The sequence below is a fragment of the Mauremys mutica genome, chromosome 6 (genome assembly GCF_020497125.1).
Source record: "Mauremys mutica isolate MM-2020 ecotype Southern chromosome 6, ASM2049712v1, whole genome shotgun sequence".
NCBI lineage: Eukaryota > Metazoa > Chordata > Testudines > Geoemydidae > Mauremys > Mauremys mutica.
The window spans coordinates 43,120,988-43,144,011 of record NC_059077.1 but is presented as its reverse complement, the minus strand read 5'-3'; the positions used below and the strand labels follow the sequence as shown (position 1 = coordinate 43,144,011).

The 23,024-nt window shown below is 40.3% G+C and overlaps 1 protein-coding gene across 1 annotated transcript in view; it reads right to left on the bottom strand.

Annotated features, from left to right (window-relative positions):
* The window catches only part of AP3B1 (adaptor related protein complex 3 subunit beta 1), a 271,189-nt gene that overhangs the window by 164,805 nt on the left and 83,360 nt on the right, over positions 1–23,024 (bottom strand). The window contains exon 7 of the mRNA XM_045021277.1: positions 21,973–22,155. Within this exon, the coding sequence (XP_044877212.1) occupies positions 21,973–22,155 (183 nt within the window). The remainder of the gene's footprint in view (positions 1–21,972; positions 22,156–23,024) is intronic.

Here is a 23,024-nt window from a genome sequence, read left to right as displayed (position 1 = left end):
ACCAACAGTAGTAATAAGTTGTCATTCTCTAAGTAGACCAGCATTAAAGTGTATAAGATATTTTGCTGAAGAGTTTCACAAACATCTGCTGACAGTAGAGGAACAGTGAGTCTCAGGAACCTTAGGTTCCATTCCATGCTCTGGAAGGAAGCATGTTCTAGAGCCATAGACTTCAATCCATTTTCCCCAAATGTGACCCCTTTTGCCGCATCTTCCTCCAGCCTTGTCCCAATCTTATTCTCTTCATATAGCCAGTCCCAATCTACATTCCTCAGGGTTCTCATTCTAGTAGTCCCAGTCTTCTTGCCCAGCCAGCCAGTCCTAGTCCCCCACTCCAAACTCCCTATTCCAGTCCCACAGACACAATCCCCCATCACAGTCTTACCCACCATAGCTTCCAGTTCCCCTCCACTCTGGCTCCCAGTCTCACTCTCCTTGGCCAGTCGGTCCCAGTTCTCCCCTCCCATTGGATCTGTCTCTTTCCCTGAAGCATGCAGTTACCACCATACCCAATTCCCCAGCCGCACTGTATCCTCTCAGTCCCAGTCTCCTTATTCAATTTCAGTGTTCCTACACACCAAGCTCCCAGACCCACTCTTTGCTCAGCCAGTCCCAGTTCCATCCCTGCACCCTAGCTCCTCTTGAGATGTGTGTCCCTCCACCAATCTCTTTCTCCAAAACTCACTGGTTCCCAGTCCTAGTCTCCATGCCCAACTACTCTCTATCTCCTCCCCACAGCAACCAGCCTCTAGTCCCAGTCTTCCATTATCCCACACCCAGTCCAGCACTTGTTTCCTCTGCATTCGATTCAGATAACTTCCGTCTCCACACTATTTGGACATTATCAGGGAGGGCACTGAGAGCGCAGAAGAGACAGTCCCCCACCCCCCTTTCAGTTCTGGTGCCCAGACACTGTGTGGCATGAATGGAATAGCTGGGAAATGCTATTGCAGAAAAATTCCTGCTCACCCCATGCAAACTATAACATACCCAGTACAAATAGAATCATTGGGGATTTTAGTCGCAAAGACCTAGCAAATGTCAACTGAGCATGTGCAAACAAAATTTTTTTTAAGTCTTTAACTTGGTCAAATTTGGTCAGATGTTACAGGAACATCAAAAGGCACATCCCTGACACAAAGGGTGCCTCCTGCCAAATTTCAAGTCCCTGCTCCAAAGCATATTGGAGGGGGGGGGACTTTAAGTTTAAGTTTCTCAAAGAAAAGATTACCCAAATTTCTTTTAAAATGGGAAAAACATTTTCCCCTCGCCTTGATCTCAGAAACAGCTGTGTCACAGTTTCAGGGCAACTGCATCTGCATTCCCCTTCCTGGGCCCACCAAGAGCACTCACTTTTAGACTTCTGGTTCCCAGCTGTCACCTCTCTTGGGCAAATACCAGAATCTCATGCCCTCCTGATTGGGGTTTTTCCATGCTGCACAGTTCCCTTCTGACACTGATATTTCCAGTACACCAGACTGCCTAAACAGGCCACCATCTGTACTTTCTCTCCAAAGTCTATGAACAGTGTAATTGCTAGCAGTTGCCAGTTGCCACAGATCTCTTTCTAAGCAAGCACATTTATTCTTAAGGTGAAAGCATTACAAAGACAATATATTAAAACAATAAGAGACTTACACACATGCTAAAAAGCTTACCAGAGGTCACCCCCAAATCAAACCTCAAATTCTGGCAGGTGTTATTCCTTCAAAACACACAACTGGGGTCCCCCCCCCCATGTTATAAGTTCATAACTGTCTCAAATCCAGAACCAGAACAATCAGGTAGACATTTTATCCATTTCTTTACATGGCTCAGACCTTCGATCTCCACTCTCCAGGAACAGATAATCAGCAAAGACCCTCACATCAAGGTGTAGCTTCAAAGAGCAAGAGTTTTGCACAACCAGTGGTGGGAAATTTGCATTAACCTCCCCCTAGATATTCCCCAGGAAATTCCCTAACATTTATTGTCCAAAAGTCCATTCTTATCTAGCACTTTTTCAATAAAGTCCTTTGAACTGCCAGGCCTCACATCACATGTCCCCCCAGAGAGGTTACATACACAATTGCAACCCACGGTAATACATAAGCTTAATGCAATAAAGTATTTCAAGGATATTGCAGGAAATTGCCACATGTGTCACAGGCTAAACCATTTTGTCTGAAGTTTTCAAAAACAAAAACAGTCTGAAGCAGACACCTAGCATGAAAACTTTTAGTTGAAATGGGTAAAGTTTGGCAAAGTTATAAGCAACTGAAAATGAAGTCATAATGGGATGTCAGGCAACCTTAATAATAAGGGTGCTATCAGCTTCAGCTGTAATGGAAGTGCCAGCTGCCGACATAGCCCAACTGAATATCAAATGCATCACCATACTAAGAGAGTACACTCTACAGTCTTCAAGGAACATGGAATGTGAGCATGTTTGAAGTGCAATGGTCTCTCGGCAGAAGATAGTCACACATACCTCGAATCAAAAGAGTCACAAAAGTCTAATTTTAAAATAAGAAATGTGCTGCTTTGTGAAAAATATATAATTATATTCATAAGCTTTTTTTAAAAAAACACCAACTTATGTAAGGTACATCTTAGTATTACATCACATAAAATGTTAGTAAAATATTTTCAAATGCCTTAGATAACTACATACTGGTAACTCCGTGTTTGTAGTATTCATTTGATTTTCCCTATGTTATGCATACGTAAAGATGGAGGTGACAAAGAAAAAAACTGAGTAGAACATGACATAATGCACATCTTTTTCCTTATGTTAATGTAGGCCAGAATTTGTCTGTTGACAATACCCATACAGTCTTAATTTTTAACAGGAAATTGCAATTCCATGTGTAACACATACATTTGCAGATCTAGAAATACTGCAAAAACTAGCAAAGATATAGGCCTAGTTTGTCAGGCCTATTCATCAATAATAAATTAAAAGTCTGGTTTCTTCTCCCTCCCCTCCTCTGCCCCCCGCAGTGTTGCCAACTCTCACAATTTGAGTGTCTTGATATTTGGTAAAGAATGAGAAGTACTTGTGGCACCTTACAGACTAACAAATTTATTTGAGCATAAGCTTTTGTGGGCAAAAACCCACTTCATCGGATGCATGCAGTGGAAAATACAGTAGGAAGATATATATATACAGAGGACAAAAATGTATATATCTTCCTACTGTATTTTCCACTGCATGCATCCGATGAAGTGGGTTTTTGCCCACAAAAGCTTATGCTCAAATAAATTTGTTAGTCTCTAGGGTGCCACAAGTACTCCTGTTCTTTTTGCCGATACAGACTAACACGGCTACCACTCTGAAACCTGATATTTGGTGTTTTGTATCCAGAAGCAGAAGCTGGAAGTGATCTTTCCTATTTTTAAAAAAAGGTTTCTAGCTCTCATGGCTGAAAATATGACACAACTGAACCTTAAAGGCTCAAATACTAGAAGGCAAATGAAACAATTTAAAAAAAAAAAACCTTATTATTTTTAAGCCAGTCTTATGAGTTTGGAGCATTTGGGGTTACAGCAATAGCTCACATGTAGTTGAGATCATAAAAGAATAAGCTTTTGTGGGGCAAGGACCACTTTGCATAGCACAAAAATCTATCACTTGGGCTCAAACATTACTGCAATACAAATAATAATACACGGAGTAAAACTCGAAAGCTTAGCCATTACACACATTGATTCTATTTCCCCATATTAAGTAGCCCATTTAAGACAGTTTGACAAGAAGGTGTGAGGATATCTTGATTATCACTACAAAAAATGTTTTCCCTCCTGCTGACAATAGCTCATCTTAATTAATCAGCCTCTTAAAGTTGGTAGGGGAACTCCCACCTTTTCATGTTCTTTGTATGTACATATATCTCCTCACTATATGTTCCATTCTATGCATCCAATGAAGTGGGCTGTAGCCCACAAAAGCTTATGCTCAAATAAATTTGATAGTCTCTAAGGTGCCACAAGTACTCCTGTTCTTTTTGCAGATACAGACTAACAGGACTGCGACTCTGAAACCTATTAACACCTTGGCAGCACTAGGACAAAAAGGGAAGGGGTTAATGGGTTACAGGGTCTCCCTAAGCCTCTGACTGCCAGAAGCTAGCACTGGACAACAGGATAGATCACTTGATAATTGCCCTGTTCATTCCCTCTGAAGCATCTGGAATTGGCCACTGTCAGAAGACAGAATACTGGGCTAGATGGACCATTAATCCAACCCAATATGGCCATTCCTGTGTACAGATTTTGTAATTAACCATAAATCCAGTGTTTTTATTAAGACATGATTTTTAGTGTCTAGCAAACTTATGAATTTAAGCTCCCAAGCTCGTCTTTTTGAAGATGATGTGCATGTTTCTTTTGAGGATGAGGACAGAGGTCAGATATGGAATGATCTTTTTGTGAAATGTGTTCACCCACAGGTGATCCGCTGTTTTTGTCTTGTATCATTTTTCTGTGAGAGTTCATTCAAAGGCATAGTGATTGTCTTTTTTTTACTGGGACATTTAGTGCACTGGATGAGGTACACCACATGTTGTGATAGGCATGAATAAGACCCATGAATCCAGACCCTGCCATAACAACATATACAAAACCTGCAGACACAACTCCACTGCTACAATGATCCATACCCCTCACAACACACCCTTCAAAATCCATGGGTCCTACACAGTGTAGATATAGCCAGAGTCCTTTTTCCAGATCTGAAGAAGAGCTCTATGTAGCTCGATAGCTTATGTCTTTCACAGTATTGCCAACCCCAAATGTTTAAAAATCATGAGTCAAGCTCACCAAAAATCATGAGATTCTGTAACAATAATAGATTTGATGTTCTTTTTATTTGCTTTCTGTGCCTCTAGGGTGCACTGGGGGTCACGCTTTGAAGCTTTCTCCACAGCCACGAGGGCTAGAAACTTACTTTTCCTTTAACAATGAAGGCTGAAATCATCACATATCCACTTGACTCAATCATTATCATGAGACTCATGAAAAGATCATGAGAGTTGGCGACACTGCTTTAAGCAACAGATGTTGGTTCAATAAAAGATATTACCTCATCCACCTTGTCTAAGATTTTTTGTAGATAGTGTTTAAGAGATAATGGTCAGTCATTAAAAGTAGAAATGCCAAGAAAAAGTTTCAGCCAGACCCCAAATTCAAAGACTTTCTATCAAAAATTTATGAAGAGAAACCAAACAAAAGCTACATAGAAAATTCAAAGGGCATAAAAATGTAGCCTTGTGTGAAGTTTCACACCCATGGAATACATACTTTTAGAGGGGAAGGGGATCCAGAAAAGTATGTCCATTTTAGGCCCATTTTAGAAAATAACCTTAACTACTAAGATAATATCAAGTATCCCCATAATTCTACTGTGTCCTCAAATATGAGTAAAATTTGCTATGTATTCTTTAGAGAAAAAAATAAAAATTGCCGTTTATGTATGTATATCACTAAATTTTACAAAGTGTGCAGTGAGCAGCACCCACATATCAAAAAGCATAATTAGCACTTTACATAAAACAAAAATCTTGGATTTTATTTTTAAAATGTCACAGCAAATAAAGATTTGAACTTCTGGGGGTGATTACTGAATATTGTTTAAGCTGTTACACTTAGATACTGAAAACTGAAGTTTCATCCAAGGCCAATAGGATAAAGAAAACATATTTTCCAACATAGTGCTTATCAATATAATTACTGATCCTACAGTCACAAAAGTTAAATATATGGCATTAAAACAAAATTTTGTATGAACTGATTTTTATATTAGACCTGCTTCATAATTAAAAGCAACCTTGTTCTAAAAAAGGAAGCTTTTCCTCACAATTAGAAATTAAAAAAAACCCCATCTTTATAGTTTTAAGTTTTCTAAGGATGCAAGAAAAAATTAATTAAAAAATGTTAAAGCATTAGTCTTTGAGGATTAGTGGATCCAGCTTGAACAAGGGACAATCATGTTACTCACAGAGTAAGGTAAATTTAAGAAAACAAAAATGCAAATATGCATTTTAGCAGTCTTGAATTTATTAATCTAAAAGGTTTAATTTCCATTTTCCTGCATCAGCTTTATTTGTAAAATGTCGTGCCCTATAAATATGCTGTTATTTTCTATAGTCAAGCACTCGCTTAACAAATCTTCTCATTAATATGTAAATTTAAAGTCAATCGGTCTTCTCCCTGACAGCACCATGAATTCCTAGAGCACTGTATAATCGGCTTTGACTTGGCATCCACTATTTATCATCAAAGATGTCAGTTAGAAAAATTATGGAAAATGCACTGCAATTGATATGACTGCAATCTACTTTGTCAACACTTAATTGTTCCTCAAATCGTACATTTACATATAAACAACTTAAATACTGATCTATAATGAGGCAAATAAACTAAATTAAAAATCTCTTCCACTACACAAGACGCCTTGTATGATGTGTTCATTTGAGAACTTATTAACAAAAAGGTAGGCATATCAACTAATTTTTAAAAGGTATTTCTACTAAATTTGATTGCTGAATAGCCAGAAAGACCAATTTTCTATTCAAGCACAAGACAGTGGAAACAAACATTATCTAAACTGTACCATTGTGAAGCATTTTTGGGTTGGCACAGGCAGAAGCCTGACAATCAGTTTATATTCTTGCCTTGACATTATATCTTATTGTGGCATACAAGTAATCCAATAAACTGTTGTAGTTATCCATCCAGTTTAAAAACTATGTTAAAAAGTCTCAATCACAGACACCATAAATTACTGCTTATAAATTTTGTGTGTTTTAATATAAACACATTGGGTATGTCTATACTACAAATCTAAATCAACCTATATGAGATCGACTTACAACCACCACAGTAATTACTGTGGTTGTGCATGTCCACACTACCATCCTTGGGTCGGTGGTGAGTCCCTCTCCAAGAGCACTTCCACTGACCGAAAAGGGGCAGTGTGGGGAGCTGAGATCCTGGTCTGGCAGCTCCCTACCAGGAGCCTGGCTGCCCCACAGGCTCCCGGGCTGCTGGAGGGCTGCTTCCCCTCCTCATTCCCCATTCCCCACCAGGAGCAAGGGGAAGCCGCCTGGAGCTTCTCGCCCCTGGGGAGTGGGGTCCAGCAGCCCTGGCTTCTCCTGCCTCCCTCCTGCCCCCCACCAGGAGCTGGGCAGCCTTGTCAATTTCATAGCTCACCAAACCATGACACTGACAAGACTGCCTGGTCTGGCTTCTCACCCAGCTAGCTCCCAGCTAGGAGTGAGGTCTGAAGCCACCTGGACTTCGGCTCCCAGCTGGGAGCAGGGGAAGCTCCTCAGGCATCTCACTCCGGCTCCCAGTTGACAGCAGGGTCCAGCTGCCCTGCTCTCCAAGGGAGCAGCTTTTTTGTCAATTTCACTGCTCTTGCTGTGAAATTGACAAGACAGCCGATGTAAGGGAAACAGTGCCTACACAGATACTGGGTTGCCCTAACAACAAAGACAAACTTTATGTCTCTCCTGAAGGTGAAGTTATTATGTTGGTGTAGTAGAGCACTTATATCAGTGGCAGGAAGACTGTGGTGTAGACACAAGCTGCCTTATGTTGACCTGTGTAGTGTAGACCAGCCCATAGGGTAATGCAAACTGCTTACCTTCTATACACACACCTGTAATAAGCAGACTTGGGTGCCATAGGACAATATTTTACCAGAACATCTCATTATCTAGCATTTTGCTTATTTTAAGCAATTTTCAGACAAGCTGCTTTATTGCAAAACAATTTTATTTCAATCTAAAATGAAAAATGGGAACTCCAGACAATCCACTTAAATTATTTTTTAAATCAAATGACTGTACTTGACATACAAGGTTTTTCCTCTATATTGTTTTTATTTTTCTAATCTTAAAATAAGACGTACAGAGCTTAATAAGTTTAGTAGGAGTAAACCTAGAGCCACAAATCAAATTTCACTGAAGCTACCAGTTTGTCAAAATATATTTGTTATGGTTGTCATGTAACAGATCATTGACTATATGAAAATGTGAAATAAAATTTTCAAAACAATAGCAACTATATCTTTGCATCAATAAGACACAACTTTTCACTAAGCATATATCAACCATCAGAGCCCAACATGCCGAGAGCTCCAAAGAGATGTCACTCGTACATACACTGTCACAGCACTTAGGCATTATCAACTGGGCTTTAGTTGCATGCATTGATCTATTATATAGCCTTGTATTATGTAGCCTTGTTCAAACTACACAAAAGTTACCCCTTTGCTAGAGATGAAACAGAGATTAACTATATATATAACCAAGAATGTAACATTTTAAATCAATGTTCCCCTTCTGCAAGCAGCGCCTCCCACAATTCTGAATGTCTAGGCTGCTTCTCTGCAGCGTCCTGGAGGCAGATCAGCATTTCTGTGCCTCATGCTCTCATAACACCCCCTCCACTCCCACCTACCGCCAGATGAATTTTTCCCAAGCTATAAAGCCTGTAAAACTGTTTATAACATATTCCAGAGATCAAATAAATATGTACATTAGACCAAGAAAGTCAGTCTAATGGTAACAATTCCACTTAATATCTGACCAGAGGCCTGACCTGACGGAGGGTAGAATTGCAGTAGAGACTGCTTGCAGAAAGGAAATTACACTGCTCTACAGCCAAAATGCTTCTGAAATAAATGTAGTCAAACTTTACTAATTCTGGGTCACTGAGAACGAAAATGATGCTTAAAATTGTTGATTGGCTCTAGTTTTCAAGTTATGCTATTGGGACAGTATATACGACCCTTGACTTGGGAATAGCGGAGGATAAGTGAGTTATAAAGGGAAGGGATCTCAATTTAAACCAGAAATGACTAAAATACATCTTTGACTGGATCTATGAATAAATCTATGACTGGGTTTGGACAGTACTTGCTTTTTAGGCAAAACAATGAATGATGCAATCTGAAGCTGGTATTGCGTCATACATGATATGAATTGCATCATGTTATTCCTAGAAGTCATGGATGATGCAATCATAACGAAGCTTACATCACTCTGCTGAACAAATTGCCCTATATCAGCTCTAGAAATCAGACAGTGTCGTGCTCTCTCATTTGTCAGTGTCTGATTTTGCAAAGGGACACATTTCTGTTTAGCCAAAGTGAGCAGAGATGCCTCGTACTTGTGTGAACAGTGCAGATAACTTCTGCTATGTTTGTGGTGAAGTGACTTTTGCATCACAAAAGCGCAGTATAACCACTATGGTTAAGAAAGCCTATCATCTTTATTTTGGCTGCAAAATTGGAGATCAGGACAAGAGGTGGGCCCCACACATATGCTGCAACACTTGTGCAACAAATCTTCGCCAGTGGTTGAACAGGAAAAGGAAATCTATGCCTTTTGCAGTGCCAATGATTTGGAGAGAGCCAACAGATCATACCAGCAATTGTTACTTCTGCATGGTGCCTCCAGTTGGGAAAAGTGTGTCAAAGAAGAAAAAGTGGACTGTGCATTATCCAAACATTTCATCAGCTATACGCCCAGTACCCCACGGAGAAGGACTGCCGGTTCCTGATGCACCAGAATCATTCTCACTCGAGTCAGACGAGGAAGAGGATGAAACTTCTGGTCCTGAACCATCAATGTCACAGGACCCACATTTTCTCCCGTCCTCCTCCTCTGAACCACACCTCATAACACAAGGTGAACTGAATGACCTTGTCAGGGATTTGGAACTACCCAAGAGTAAGGCAGAGCTGTTGGGCTCCAGACTACAGCAGTGGAATCTCCTGGCAGGTGATGTTAGAGTTTCCATGTTCCGTGACCGTCAAAAGGATCTTGTCCCATTCTTCTTCATGGAAGGTGATCTTGTAGCCTGCAACAACATCGATGGTGTGATGGCAGCCCTCAACATCGTTCACGATCCAGATGAGTGGAGACTGTTCATTGATTCATCGAAGACGAGTCTTAAAGCTGTTTTACTGCATAATGGCAATGTTTTGCCATCAATTCCAATTGGTCATGCAGTCCATATGAAGGAAACCTATGACAACATGAAACAACTTTTGAGGTGCGTAAACTATGACCAACATCAGTGGCAGCTTTGTGGCGATTTGAAGGTTGTTGCTCTCTTGCTTGGTCTGCAGACTGGATACACAAAGTACTGCTGTTTTCTCTGCGAATGGGATAGTCGTGCAAGAGATTCCCACTACATCAAGAAAGATTGGCCACTCCGACAGTCATTGGAGCCTGGGAGGAAAAGTGTTCAGCATCCACCACTTGTTGAATCAAGGAAGATTTTGTTACCACCCTTACACATCAAGCTGGGTCTGATGAAGAACTTTGTCAAGGCCATTGACAAAACACAAGCAGCTTTCAAATACCTCCGTGGAAAATTTCCAAGGTTAAGTGAAGCTAAGATAAAGGAAGGTGTCTTTGTTGGTCCTCAGATTCGTGAACTTCTTTGAGATGATGCATTTGACCATGCACTGCGTGGCAAGGAAAAGACGGCATGGAAAGCCTTCCAGTTAGTGGCAATAAATTTTCTCGGAAACAACAAGGCAGACAACTACAAGTTGTTGGTGGAAAACCTCCTCAAGGCATACAAAAGCCTTCGTTGCAACATGTCACTAAAGATACATTTTTTGCACTCTCATCTAGATTTTTTTCCACCGAACTGCGGAGCAGTGAGCGACGAGCACGGCGAGCGATTTCACCAGGACATTGCAACAATGGAGAAACGCTATCAGGGCAAATGGAGCCCATCAATGCTTGCAGACTATTGCTGGACAGTGACAAGAGATGCTCCATTTAATGAATACAAGAGACAAGCCAAGAAGTGCCGAGTAGACACTGAATAGGACTAAACTATGTACATAGTAGTTTTTTGCCTTTTGTTTCATAATAAATTTTAGTTAGATAACCCTTTTGCTGATTTTTAAAGTGTTACATAAACAGGACAGGTGAAATATTATCATGTAAAGCAACCATAAACACATGAAAAGACCTAGGTTTACAATTTATGATTAAAACTCTACCATTTACACAATATACATAGACATAAAATGTAAAAACTTAAATATCTTAGAAACAGTAGCCAGTTGTTTTAATTGTCATATTTGAATTCAGCACATCAAAATACATAATAAATATCACATTTTATCTCTGAAGCAGACGACTTCTCAAAAATTGTAGACCAGTGTTATCTATATGAAGTTTTCCATTCTGCAGCCCAGGATCTCCCACAATTCTGGACATCTGGGAAGTAGCGAGTAGTGATTAGATGTAGGGAGAGTATGAAACAAGAACTCCCCCTGTTTTACATCTGTATTTTTATTGTTCACCTCCTGCAGCACCTTCCTGCCAAAGACAGCCTCCAAAGAAAGTAAAAAGTCCACCTTGTAGTGCTTAATGCCAGGGTTAGCTCTAGACCAAGTGGTCACTTTGTAAATTTCTGAGGTGGAAACACTTGCTCATGCCACCCATTAGGTTGCTAAAGATCTCGTGGAGTGGACTTTGATCCCTGCTGGGATAGGAACCTCTGATGATTTGTAGGCTTCCACAATACATAGTCTAATCCACCTAGTGATAGAGGACTTGGAAACTCTAAAATCTCTAGCATTTTTCACGGAAAGACAAAGTAAAACTGCAGTGTTACGAACACCTTGGGAATGGAGGTTGTTCATTGAAATGTTCGGAACTCTGAACAAAACGTTATGTTATTCTTTCAAAAGTTTACAACAACATTGGCTTAATACAGCTTTGAAACTTTACTATACAGAAGAAAAATGCTGCTTTCCCTATTTTTTTTTTTAGTAATTTACATTCAACGCAGTACTGAACTGTATTTACTTTTTTTTTTTTTTGTCTCTGCTGCTGCCTGATTCTCTGTTTCCAGTTTCAAATGAGGTGTGAGTGACCGATCAGTTCATAACTCTGGCGTTTGCATCTGAGGTTCTCCTGTAAATAAAGAGCCCAATCTTCTCATGGACTCTGTATGCCTGAGATAGATTTTTAAGGCTCTTCTGACATTTAAGGAGTTATAACATTCCAGGGTGCAATCCAAACCTGTGAAGGCTGTCATTCCTGCCCTGCAAATTTGGGTGCCTCGCAATACTTTGCTGCTGTAGCTCCCAACTTGGGCCACTCACAAACAGCCTTCCAGCATTCAGATAAAACCCTGTGTGTCTGCATATAGCTGTAGCCTGCCAATCACACATTAGTCATACTCTGGCTTACACCAGCCTTGGTTACCAGTTGCAGGGAGACCCCCCCAACCCAGTTTCAGATTTTTCCCCAAAATGTGTGTTCTGCACTGTCCAGCCCTCTGGACAGCCCAGATATATTAGGTCTGTTGCCGCTGTAAAGGGATTCATATACAACAGTTTTCTACCCTAAATGGAGTTACCCACACCGTTCACAACACTGGATTAGTTTTGATTAAATAATAAAATAAGTTTATTTAACTACAGAGATTTTAAGTGAGTACAAGTATAAGGCATTGAAGTCAGAAATGGTCACAAGAGAAAAAGATAAAACACTTCCTAGTACTAAAATTTAACAAACTAGACTTAGTTCAAAGTGAAAAACCCTAATCACATGCTCCCGGTAACATTGCTGATCGTGTTCTCAGCCCCATATCTGCTCCCAAAGTCCAAAGGCTATATCTTTTGTCTTCTTTGGTAAAGAGATGGACATGAATAGGTACTTAGGGTGTTTTTGCCCCTCACTTTTATAGTTCGGTCACCGTTTGAAATGCATTTTCCTGATGATTATCCCTAGATAAAATTTGTTCCTGCTGTGAGGATGGAGAGAAGGAGTCAGGTGACGAAGGGGGTTATGTGCTGCTGTTTGCTAAAATGCAGCTCAATCTGTTCCTGTCCCCCTTCCTTGCCAAAGAATGGCCACTTGACAGGTTATTGCCCACTAGTTTTGCTGACATTTGGCTAGAGGCATCAGACTCATCTGGTAATCACATTTCAGACAATTTCAGTTTATGTTCATAAACTTTACATATAATGTTATTACATGCATTTCACAATGATATTATTGACCATCAAGTTATTAGTTTTCAAATGACACCTCAATAAGACACATTTTGTACAAAGATCATTACAATGGTGTAAATACAGGAGTGCATTCAGTCATAGGTGTCCCCATGTCTTTTCCATTGGACGTTGTGATTTTGGATAGAACAAAGGAAGCGCAACTTCTTGGGAAGTGTGGACGGAGGAATTTACCTTAGGAAGAAAGGATTCAGGTATCCTGAGCACCACTTTGTCCTCATGGAACACAGAGTCAAGCTCTTATATAGATAAGGCTGCCAGCTCCACAACTTGACAGCCACTAAGAAACAAGGCTTAATGGATACATAAAAAGCTGACACTGAAGTCAAAGGCTTGAAGGAATGGGTAGTCAGGACCCTCAAAACCAGCAGTAGGTCCCATTTTGGAAAGAGTACCGTGACTTGGTCTGGTCAGTTGGACTGCCTAGCTGTGGACTGTCTGTCAGGGAACCTAAGGATCCTGTAAATAACATGCTACTAAGAGCAGACACCTGATGTGCAACTATACTGGCCTGAAGGCCTCCTCTGTCTATGCCTTCTTGGAGGAAATCCAGAATGGTTGGAATTCCAGGATTTGCACTGGGTTCTTGGCACCAGCTGTAGAATCTGGACCAGGCAGAGAAATATGCTTTTAGTGTTGATATTCTCCTAGACAAAAGTAATGTCTTAATAACTATGGAGGACAAAGAGGCCTTCTAGCGCTTCCTTCTAATAGTCAGGCTGTTAGACAAAGCTATTTGGGGTCCAAATGAAGAACAGGACCATGCAAGAGGATGTCCTGTCTCCACAAAAGCTGGAGTGGGTAATTCCAGCTCTATTAGGTCTGAGAATCAAAGTCTCCTTGGCCAACAAGGAGTTCTAAGAATTAACATCACTTGTTCTGTTTTTATTTTCAGGACCACCGTTCCAAGTAGCAAGAAGGATGGATACACATGAAGCAGGCCCTGCAGCCAACTGTGCAATAAGGCATCTTCTCCTTGGCTCTGGGGTCTGCCTCCCTTGTGAAGTATTTTCGCCTCTTTGCATTCGTATGATTTATCAACAGGTCAGTTGAAAGGAGGCTGAATATCTGAATGACGAGATCAAAAACTTCGATTCAGGCACCACTCAGAGTTGTTGGCTCTACATCTGCTAACCAGTCTACCTTTTGGTTTCAATGCACTTTGATTTGGATCGCTACAAGGGAAAGGAGGAACTGTTCCACCCACCTCATTATTTCCATTGCTTCTGCATATAGAGTTGTATCCCTTGTTCCCCCTTTGTTGTTTAGATATGCAATGTCAGTCATATTGTCAGACTGAACCAGAATGTGGCTCCCCCTTAGGGTGATTTGGAACCTTTGCGGAGCTAGTTTGACAACTCTCAGCTCTAGGAGGTTTATGCTGTGAGCCTTTTCCTCTTTGCTCCAGAAGCCCTGGGCTGTTTGGTTCTCCAAGTGAGCTCTCTTGCCTGCCAAACTGGCACTGGTTGTGAAGACTAAAGGATCTCGAAGACAAATGGGCATCCCTTTGCAGACATTATGGACCACTGACCACCACTGAATGGAGTTGAACACCTGTGTTGGAACCCGTATTGAACTTTCACACATTCTGAGAAGTGGTTACACACCCTTACTATGAAGGCTTGAAGACATATGATGCACGATTGTACCCATGCAGTGATCCTTGTGCATGATACTAGGAGTCCTAGCAGTTTGAATCAAAGAGCTATAGTAGGGGGGAGGGATAGCTCAGTGGTTTGAGCATTGGCCTGCTAAACCCAGGGTTGTGAGTTCAATCCTTGAGGAGGCCACTTAGGGATCTGGGGCAAAAATTGGTCCTGCTAGTGAAGGCAGGGGGCTGGACTCAATGACCTTTCAAGGTCTCTTCCAGTTCTAGAAGATTGGCATATCTCCAATTATTACCTTATATTACTTGCAGCTGAAGCAAGATAATAAATTCCTGTATTTTCTCAAACCTTTCTAATGATGGGTACATTTTTGCTACTGAGGTGTCTATTTCTGCTCCCAGGTAGGTTATTCTGGTGGATGGAACCAGGGAATTTTTCTTGCCATTGATGATGAAAAGGTGTGCCTGGAGAAGAGTCTGAGACATGGCCCTGCACACTGCTGACTATGACAGAGATCTTACCAGAATATAATCCAGGAAAATATACAGGTGGGTTCCCGGCAACCTGAGTCTGGCTATCATCAGTACCAACATCTTGCTAAAAAACTCTAGGTGCCAATAACAGGCCAAACAGAAGTGTTTGGTACAGATAATGTTTCCTGTCATACACAAACCTTGGAAGCCTGTGGTGGTACAGTCTGATGAGGATATGGAAATCTCTTTCCACTAGATTAACTGAAGTCAAGAAATCCCTCCAGAGCAGCAAAGACACCATTGAAGCCAGGGTCTCCATCCAAAATTTTTTCTTCATCCACTTGTTAAGCCTTTTGAGGTTGGGAATGGCTTGGCTACCCCACCGCATTTCTGAAAAAGGTGGAATAGAACACAGAAAACCTTTCTTCTGAGGGAACACAATTTCAACTCCCTTATCCAGAAAATGAGATTTCATTCTGGATCAAGTTTACAGGGTTCTTGGAACTGGGTGCTTGGATGAAGAAAGGATGGGGTGGAGCCTGCATCTTGAGGGAGTAAACTCTGGCCCACTTGTCTGTGGTTTCTGAAAGTCATTCCTCTGGCAAAAGGGAAATTCTGCCTCTTAGCTTCAGTGCTGGGTGGAGGCCTATGCGATCTTTGTCATAAAGTGGATTGGTGTAGCAGGGGCCGGAGGGCTGATCCCTCTAGTCTTTCCCTCTGAACCTTGACTTCACTGTTTTTCCTTGGAGAATACGCTGTCCCTTCGCTGGCACATCAGTAGAGGATTAGGAGTGCCTCTGTCTGCAAGCCAAGTCTATATTCTCTCCTGATGGCACTTAGTCTTACCCTTCCCCACTGTTTGCATTTTGCCACGTTGTCAGCCACCACTTTCTCCAGCTTTCCCCAAAAAGGAAGGAGCCTGTGAGCTTGGCCAAGCATAGGAACTGCTGAGAGTGAATATCCACCTTCCAGGGTCAGAGCTATAGATGGTACTTGGCTACTGATCTAGAAGCCATGGTTCGGGCTGAGAACCTCATTGCATATGTTGTGGCATCAGCCACAAATGCTTTTGGCTAGGGTGAGTTTCTTTAAAGTGGAGCCAAAGTCAGGATGACCTCTGTCCTTAAGAGCTTTGAAATCTCCCATCTAGGACAAAGATGCTCTTGCAAAGCAGGCAGCTGCCAGGAATGCTTGGAGGTAGTGAAGGAGATTCCAAAGTCCTTTATGAGAGTGGCCTCCATTTTTATATCCAAGGGATCTTTTGGGTAGAAATCTCCTTTTGAGGGAATAACTATATACCTGGCAAGGGATGTTACAGCAACACCCACTGTCAAGATCTCAGTAGTAGAGCTTTGTTTCTTGAAAGTTAGAGAGGAAAAAAAATGTTGCTTTATCTTTGCCCCCATCCTGTTGGATTCAGAGCCAGACAGCTTGCCATCCTCTTTGGAGGAGGGGAAGGAGGAACAGAACTCTTGTGTCCTGAATTTGGGACTTTTTCTTTCCCTTTTTAGCCTTTTTTATTTTTTTAAACCTTTTTCAGCATGCTTTGGGAGTGCAGAAGCTCTGCTGCAGCTTTGGTGAGATCTCTCGTGGACTGTCTTCTTTAGGGCCTGAAGTCCTCTTGAAAGGTCTGACTCAGAATCCTCCCCTGTTGGGTCCCATTCCTTCTGGAGGAGGAGCGGAATCACATTGTCAGAGCCCTTCTGGTCAGCTTGGGAGGGAGCAAAGGAGTCTGATTAGAAGCTCTGCTTCTTTCCTCAGGATGCTCATGACCCACTTTAAGACTTACTGGTTGAGCGGGGGGAACTGAGACCCCGCAAGCCTCCTCTCTTTGTTCTGCCTGGGACTTACCTCCTGAATCAAGAAGTCAGGGTCCTCTTCACTTCTGGAGCCTCTTCCTGCTCTGCACTAGTCCAGCTTTCCTCCCAGTGGAGTTGCAACTGCCGTGGTGGGTAGAGGACCCCCACTTGCCTATCAGCCTCATAGCCCCAGGACCAGCATTAGGATTAGTTGCCTTGGTAAAGACTGGGCATAACTGGCCACATGCCAAGCCTGGGAAGGCTTTCTCACAAATAGAGAGCAGCTTGGATTGTTAACCTAGTGCTTTCTCAGCTACCCTGCCCATATAGGAGCAGAGGAGTTGGCAGGGAGATGCTGCAGCAGAGGCTGAGGTTGAGTTAAACCCCCAAGAGGTTAACCAATCCATGAAGAAGGAAGAACACTGAAGAGGAAGGAACTGCCCAAAATCTGGGCAGAAAAAGATAAAACAGAAAGAATAAGGGTGGGAGCAACAGAAACTGTCTGTGAAGCTACAGAGAGAGGAAAGCAGCCCTAGATGTCGAGAACTGTGGGAGACACTGGGCTGAAGAACAAAATGTTTTAACCAAAGTTTCTGAAATGGTGTTAATCAGGACAGACAAGGGTAATTTTATCAAGTCTAGATATGTTACAAGCAGGCAGGGTTATTGAAGTACTGTATACCTGAAAAATTTTCAAAGCTGAATTCCTGCACACTTCAATAGAAAAATGTATTTACCTGCTCCTTCAAAACACGTGGAAACCCAGTTCTCTTGAACCCCAATATGGGAAACACACACAGACTTAAATGCAACTGAAACTGAACTCAAGGAAAAGTCAATTTTATTCAGCCTATTTAAAGTTACTTCTGGGGTTATTTTTCCTTTGTTTTTCCCTCCTTAGTTAACACACGTTTATCTAAAACACCTGACACACATGCCATCTTTATTAAGGATTTAATATGCCACCCCTTCTATAGTAGGATGAGAAATCTCACAATAGCTTTTGATTCACCTAGCTAAGTCCATCAAGAAAATCTCCAATAAACAAAAAGAGTATGAAGTCTCAACCGCCCTGATACTTTGAAGGGTAAAAACTAGGGCATGCAAGTGGGTTTTTCCCCCGTTTTCAGATCATCTTTCAAAGAACAGAAGGAGTAAGCAAGCTAAAAATGACTAACTATTTAATAAAAGCAATTTAATTGCTGCAGGCTGAGCCAAACTCACTCTAGCTAAAGAAGATTTATTAAATTGCTTAAAAAAAGTGTGAGAATAGTTGAATCTCCATATAAACTAAAGAGCATCCTTTGTAAAAACTACTATAGTAAAACACGTTTTAGAAAATAAACAGCATAGTCAACTGAACATATAAAATTGCAATACTAAATATTTGTCATATCAAGCAATGATATTTACATGAACAGGGAATTCCATTAGTATAGTATATTTAAATATTCAGAGCTACAGCTTTAGCAGATAGCAAAAGCTATGAGAGAATGTTATGTACAAACTTCCATTGTAACACTTTGTTCATTTGTTCAAGAATTCTAGTTCTGAAATCAACCTTCCCATGCTGTGTTTATGTGATCCTCATTACCTACATGATAGGTGTGATCCTGCTCCCATTGAAATAAATGGCAAAACTCCCATGGACCTAAATGGGGCAAGATCAAGCTCTGTCTGAATAACCCAGAAGTGAATACTTCTGTAAAGTTGGAGGAAAACCTCTTCAGCCATTTGAGTTATGGGAAAAGGAGAAGAGTTTAACTGAAAGGTGTATATATATTTTTTTAAAATCACCAACATTGATTTTTTTTAAATGGCCAAACAAAAATTTAAGCCTTGGGAAGTGATAATTCCCCATGAGGAACAGTCTCTTAGCTAAGCTTGGAAGGAAATACTGAGTTTGAACTATGAAGCAACGAAAAAAAATTGTGAGCCCTATGTAGTGCATAAGAGACATCTTCAAAATATTTTTTCGTTTCCTGATTCACTCTTCATTACACATAAACATTATGTTATTTATCAGTTAAGGCTGCTGCACACAACATATTTGACAAGACCTCAAAAGCAAAGGAATGAACACTACATACCCTTTAGGGGTCTTGACAAAGCCTTATGACACTACAGTCGCAGAAGTTTTCACTGCATTTTACAACTCTTACTACAGTGGTGATGGCTATAGTAATGCCCATAAATATGAATTCTGAGCTTTCACTTAAAATAGTTATATTATCTTTTCTCCATTGTAAACATTAGAACAGATGGGCTGATACCATGTTAAGCTGCCTTCTCGCACTACTCAAAAAAAGCCTTCAACACTCCACTACACAACACAACTGTTTCCAGCCAAAAAGACAAAAGATGTCTAGTCATTCTTGCTCACCCTATTCTTCTTAAGACAGAACTTTCTTAGCCTAGTCAGGACCATCTAAAATATATTAAGCATGGACCAATTCCCTTGCCTCCCCCCTGCCTCCCCCATACACACATACTTATTATTTATTATTAAGATGCATTATTTGTTTTGTTTAAAAATTATGGCTCTTATGGTAACATTGAAATGTTGCTCTCACTCCTACCCAAGCTTTTCAGTATTGAAAGCATGCAGAGAGTGAACACAATGTTGTATTTTAGTAAATTTAAGAAAAAGCTTTCATTTTAGACTTGAGTTTTTAAATTATTAGACTCTCATGGATAGAGGCAGCACACATCACAGCAGCACCACAGAGAGAAACTATATTCCATGAGAAAAGGGGCCATCCAACCCATCTTCTCATCTAAGAAGGCAACCTTACAGGATGATGGGAAAGGCAGAGAAACGCATCTCAAGTCTAACTGCTCTTGGGCATGGGGCTCTGCAGGTGGGTCATGAGGCAGAAGAAGGGTCAACTGTGGAATGCTGGCTTCCCTCAGCTATATCCTAATCCTTTCCTCTTCTCCCTACCAGCAAAGCAGGTGCAGTCAGACCTATCAGCCTGCTAAATATGGTTAAAAATTGCTTATCTAAAGATATTAACTAAATAGTGCTGTTAGCAGTTCTACAGTGTATCAGAAGACTTCTAAACAACAGTTATTACATAACATAAGTTAAAAAAAACCTAGGCAGTTGCAATAAACAACATAGTGAGGGATGAGCCTCAGGCTGTACTCCATATTTTTGTATGTTTATCTCGTATTCAAATCAATGTTATATTTTTCTATGCAATTCTATTCTTCTAAAGCTACTGTGTGTGTTTAAACAATTAAAAGGGAAGTAAAACACACTAGGTACCATAAAACTCATATGCAGAAGAATGTTTATTATTATTTGTATTATCATAGCACCTAGCGCCCCAAGCATGGATCAGGACCCATTGTGCATGGTGCTATACAAACACAGAACAAAAAGATAATCCCTGCTCCAAAGAGCTTACAGTGTCTCTTTCTATACCTTTTGTATGCGTCGTATTCTGACTATACAGACACATAGGATGAAACATATCTGGGCTAGATGGAAAAATGTGTTATATACAATAGCACTTTAGCTCCCAATACCGACAAAAGGATCAAATCCTAGCTATAAGTCACGTGTGAGAATCAGGTTGATGGTCTCATCTCTCTCGCTCTTTGTTCAAATCACAAAACCACAAGTTTAAAAAACTGGCAGTCTAATAAATTAATATTTATGACTGAAATATCTAAGGTGCCTGCATGTGTATATTTAGGTGTATTAGCAGAACTCTGGTAGAAACATTTAGATCTAGACAAATACAGTAGAAAATATAGCATAGGCAATATAGGTGGCAAGGTGGTCTATCTATATTGGGACACCTCTGTATAAACACCTGTATATCTTTATAAATTTGAGTTAATTTCATACTATTTTATAGCTCTGGTTTTGAGATACTTTTGTCAGGTACTTTCATCTTCTACTTTATCACTATGAAAATACATAATTTACCACGCCCACTGGTTACTTTCACAGTAACAATGTAGAAGATGAAAGTAACTGACAACAAGTACCTAACTGTACTCCGCCAATCTCAAAACCAACACTATAAACGAGTATGAAATTAACTCAAATTTATAAAGATGTATACAGTGAAATGTTATTTAAAGTTCTGTAACTCAATGATTTCATACAATAAACTACTACAGTATTACTACTACCGAACAGCTCTTATTTTAAAAAAATGTTTTCTGATGTTCTTTTCAAAAGTACTTCATTTTATTTAATTATTCTTCAGAAGTAAAGTCCAATTGAAATGGGTGTTATATGCATCACTAATTGCTGCAGCACGTTATTTTTTTGTTTTTAAATAGCAGTGAAATATGGACACCCCCTTTTATTAACGCAAGGACAAAAGTAGACAGTTTCCAGTATTACAGCAAGAAAAAAAAAATAGCATACTAATGGCACTCCAGGTTTACATTTGCATAAAGAGTTTTAGATATCTAAAATTATTGTGCTTAACTAACACCTGTCTTATTTCAAAACATAGGTATGTACATAACCCATCAGCATAGTATATACTGTGTCAAAATGTTGATATTGTTCACTGCACTGACATCTACACAAACACAGTTTGAAAAGGCTAAGAGGACTCTGCACAAGATAAGGGAAGAACCCTTCAGCAATGAAAGCTATGACAGGCAATGAAAGCTAAACGACGAAGCTCCTAACAGATTTTGAAAAACTGGTTTTCTAACTCTTAATATCAACATTTCCATAAAGTGTAGAGAGTGGAGCTATTACAATCAGAGTCCCACAGCTGTCAGGAGAGTGCTAAACTATTGGGAACACCCACCCCCCACTCAGCAACACCCTAAGCACAGAAGGAAGGCACGTGGTTACAGCTTGGAAGGAAGATTTCTCATGCTACCCCCCCCCCCCAAAAAAAAGAAAAAGAAAAGAAAATATTAACTGAAGATTTAAAATATATATATATTTTTAATAATTATTAAAAGAACTAGTATCCACTTCATGAAGGTGAAACTACGCATTTTCATGAACGGCAACACAATCTGAAGTATTTCTGTTGTCAAGCTGTTGAGAATAAAAGAGACAAACTTACCTCCTTCCAAGGACTCACGAATTGTGTACGTGCATATCGAGTTAGCATGTGGATAATAACAACTTGCCCCCACTCCTCCACATCAACCAACAAATTACACAGCTTTCGATAGTTCTTGTGAATCAGATCTATTCTATCCGGGCACACTTCTTCAAATGCCATAACCACACTCCCAGCCACCAGCTAGAAAACAAAATTGTAAAAACAAGTCAGTGATTCTCTCTGTAGATGATCCATATGTGAGTACTTAGAACTAATATTGGCAATTCAGTACTTTAAAGCATGTCCATTATGCAAAAAGATAGTAGCCAGAAAAAGAGACTCCCCCTCTATTCTATTAATCAGTATATTTGGCAGAATATGTCCTTTTGTCAAACAAAACAGACAAACTTTATATTACATGTTTAATCTCAACCCTAGCACTGAAGATAAAGTGCAGGCAAAACCAGTTGTTTGTTTTGAGGTTTTTTAGGGGGTAGGGGTGGTAATTTATGGTTTCACAAAGAATTTATCAGATGCAAGACTTACTTCACATCTGCAAGTTAATGGTAAGTACAAGTACAAAATAGTGTTGTGCACTTATTAACATTCCATGATCAAATTGGAGGAGGAAGTGGGGTGATTTCTGACATAATGGAGCCAACACCCTCTCTTGACAGTTAAACAATCACTGCCAGAATCCCTGGGGTTCATAAAATTACTTCTAAAGAGCAAATGTTAAGCCTTTGGAGTGTGTTAGATATTTTCAGCAATTTTCTCAGAGGATTTTCTCAGAATCCATCCAGACTCTTCTACAAGTTATTTGCCCCCCTCCCTCCAATTTCAAAGGTGCACAAGTTCAATGTTTTTGCCACCAGCACAATCAGTATATTTTTAGGAACATAGTATGAATATTTTCAGAATGTACACAATAAAAAATGTCCTTGCCATATGATTTTTCCTCCTTCCTTGATTATGAAAGTAATTTTGCTTTCATGAAAAAACTAAATGAACAGATTCTAGAGACCTATTATCCGCAAATACATGGTTCCTCCTGTATGGGGTTTCTCAAG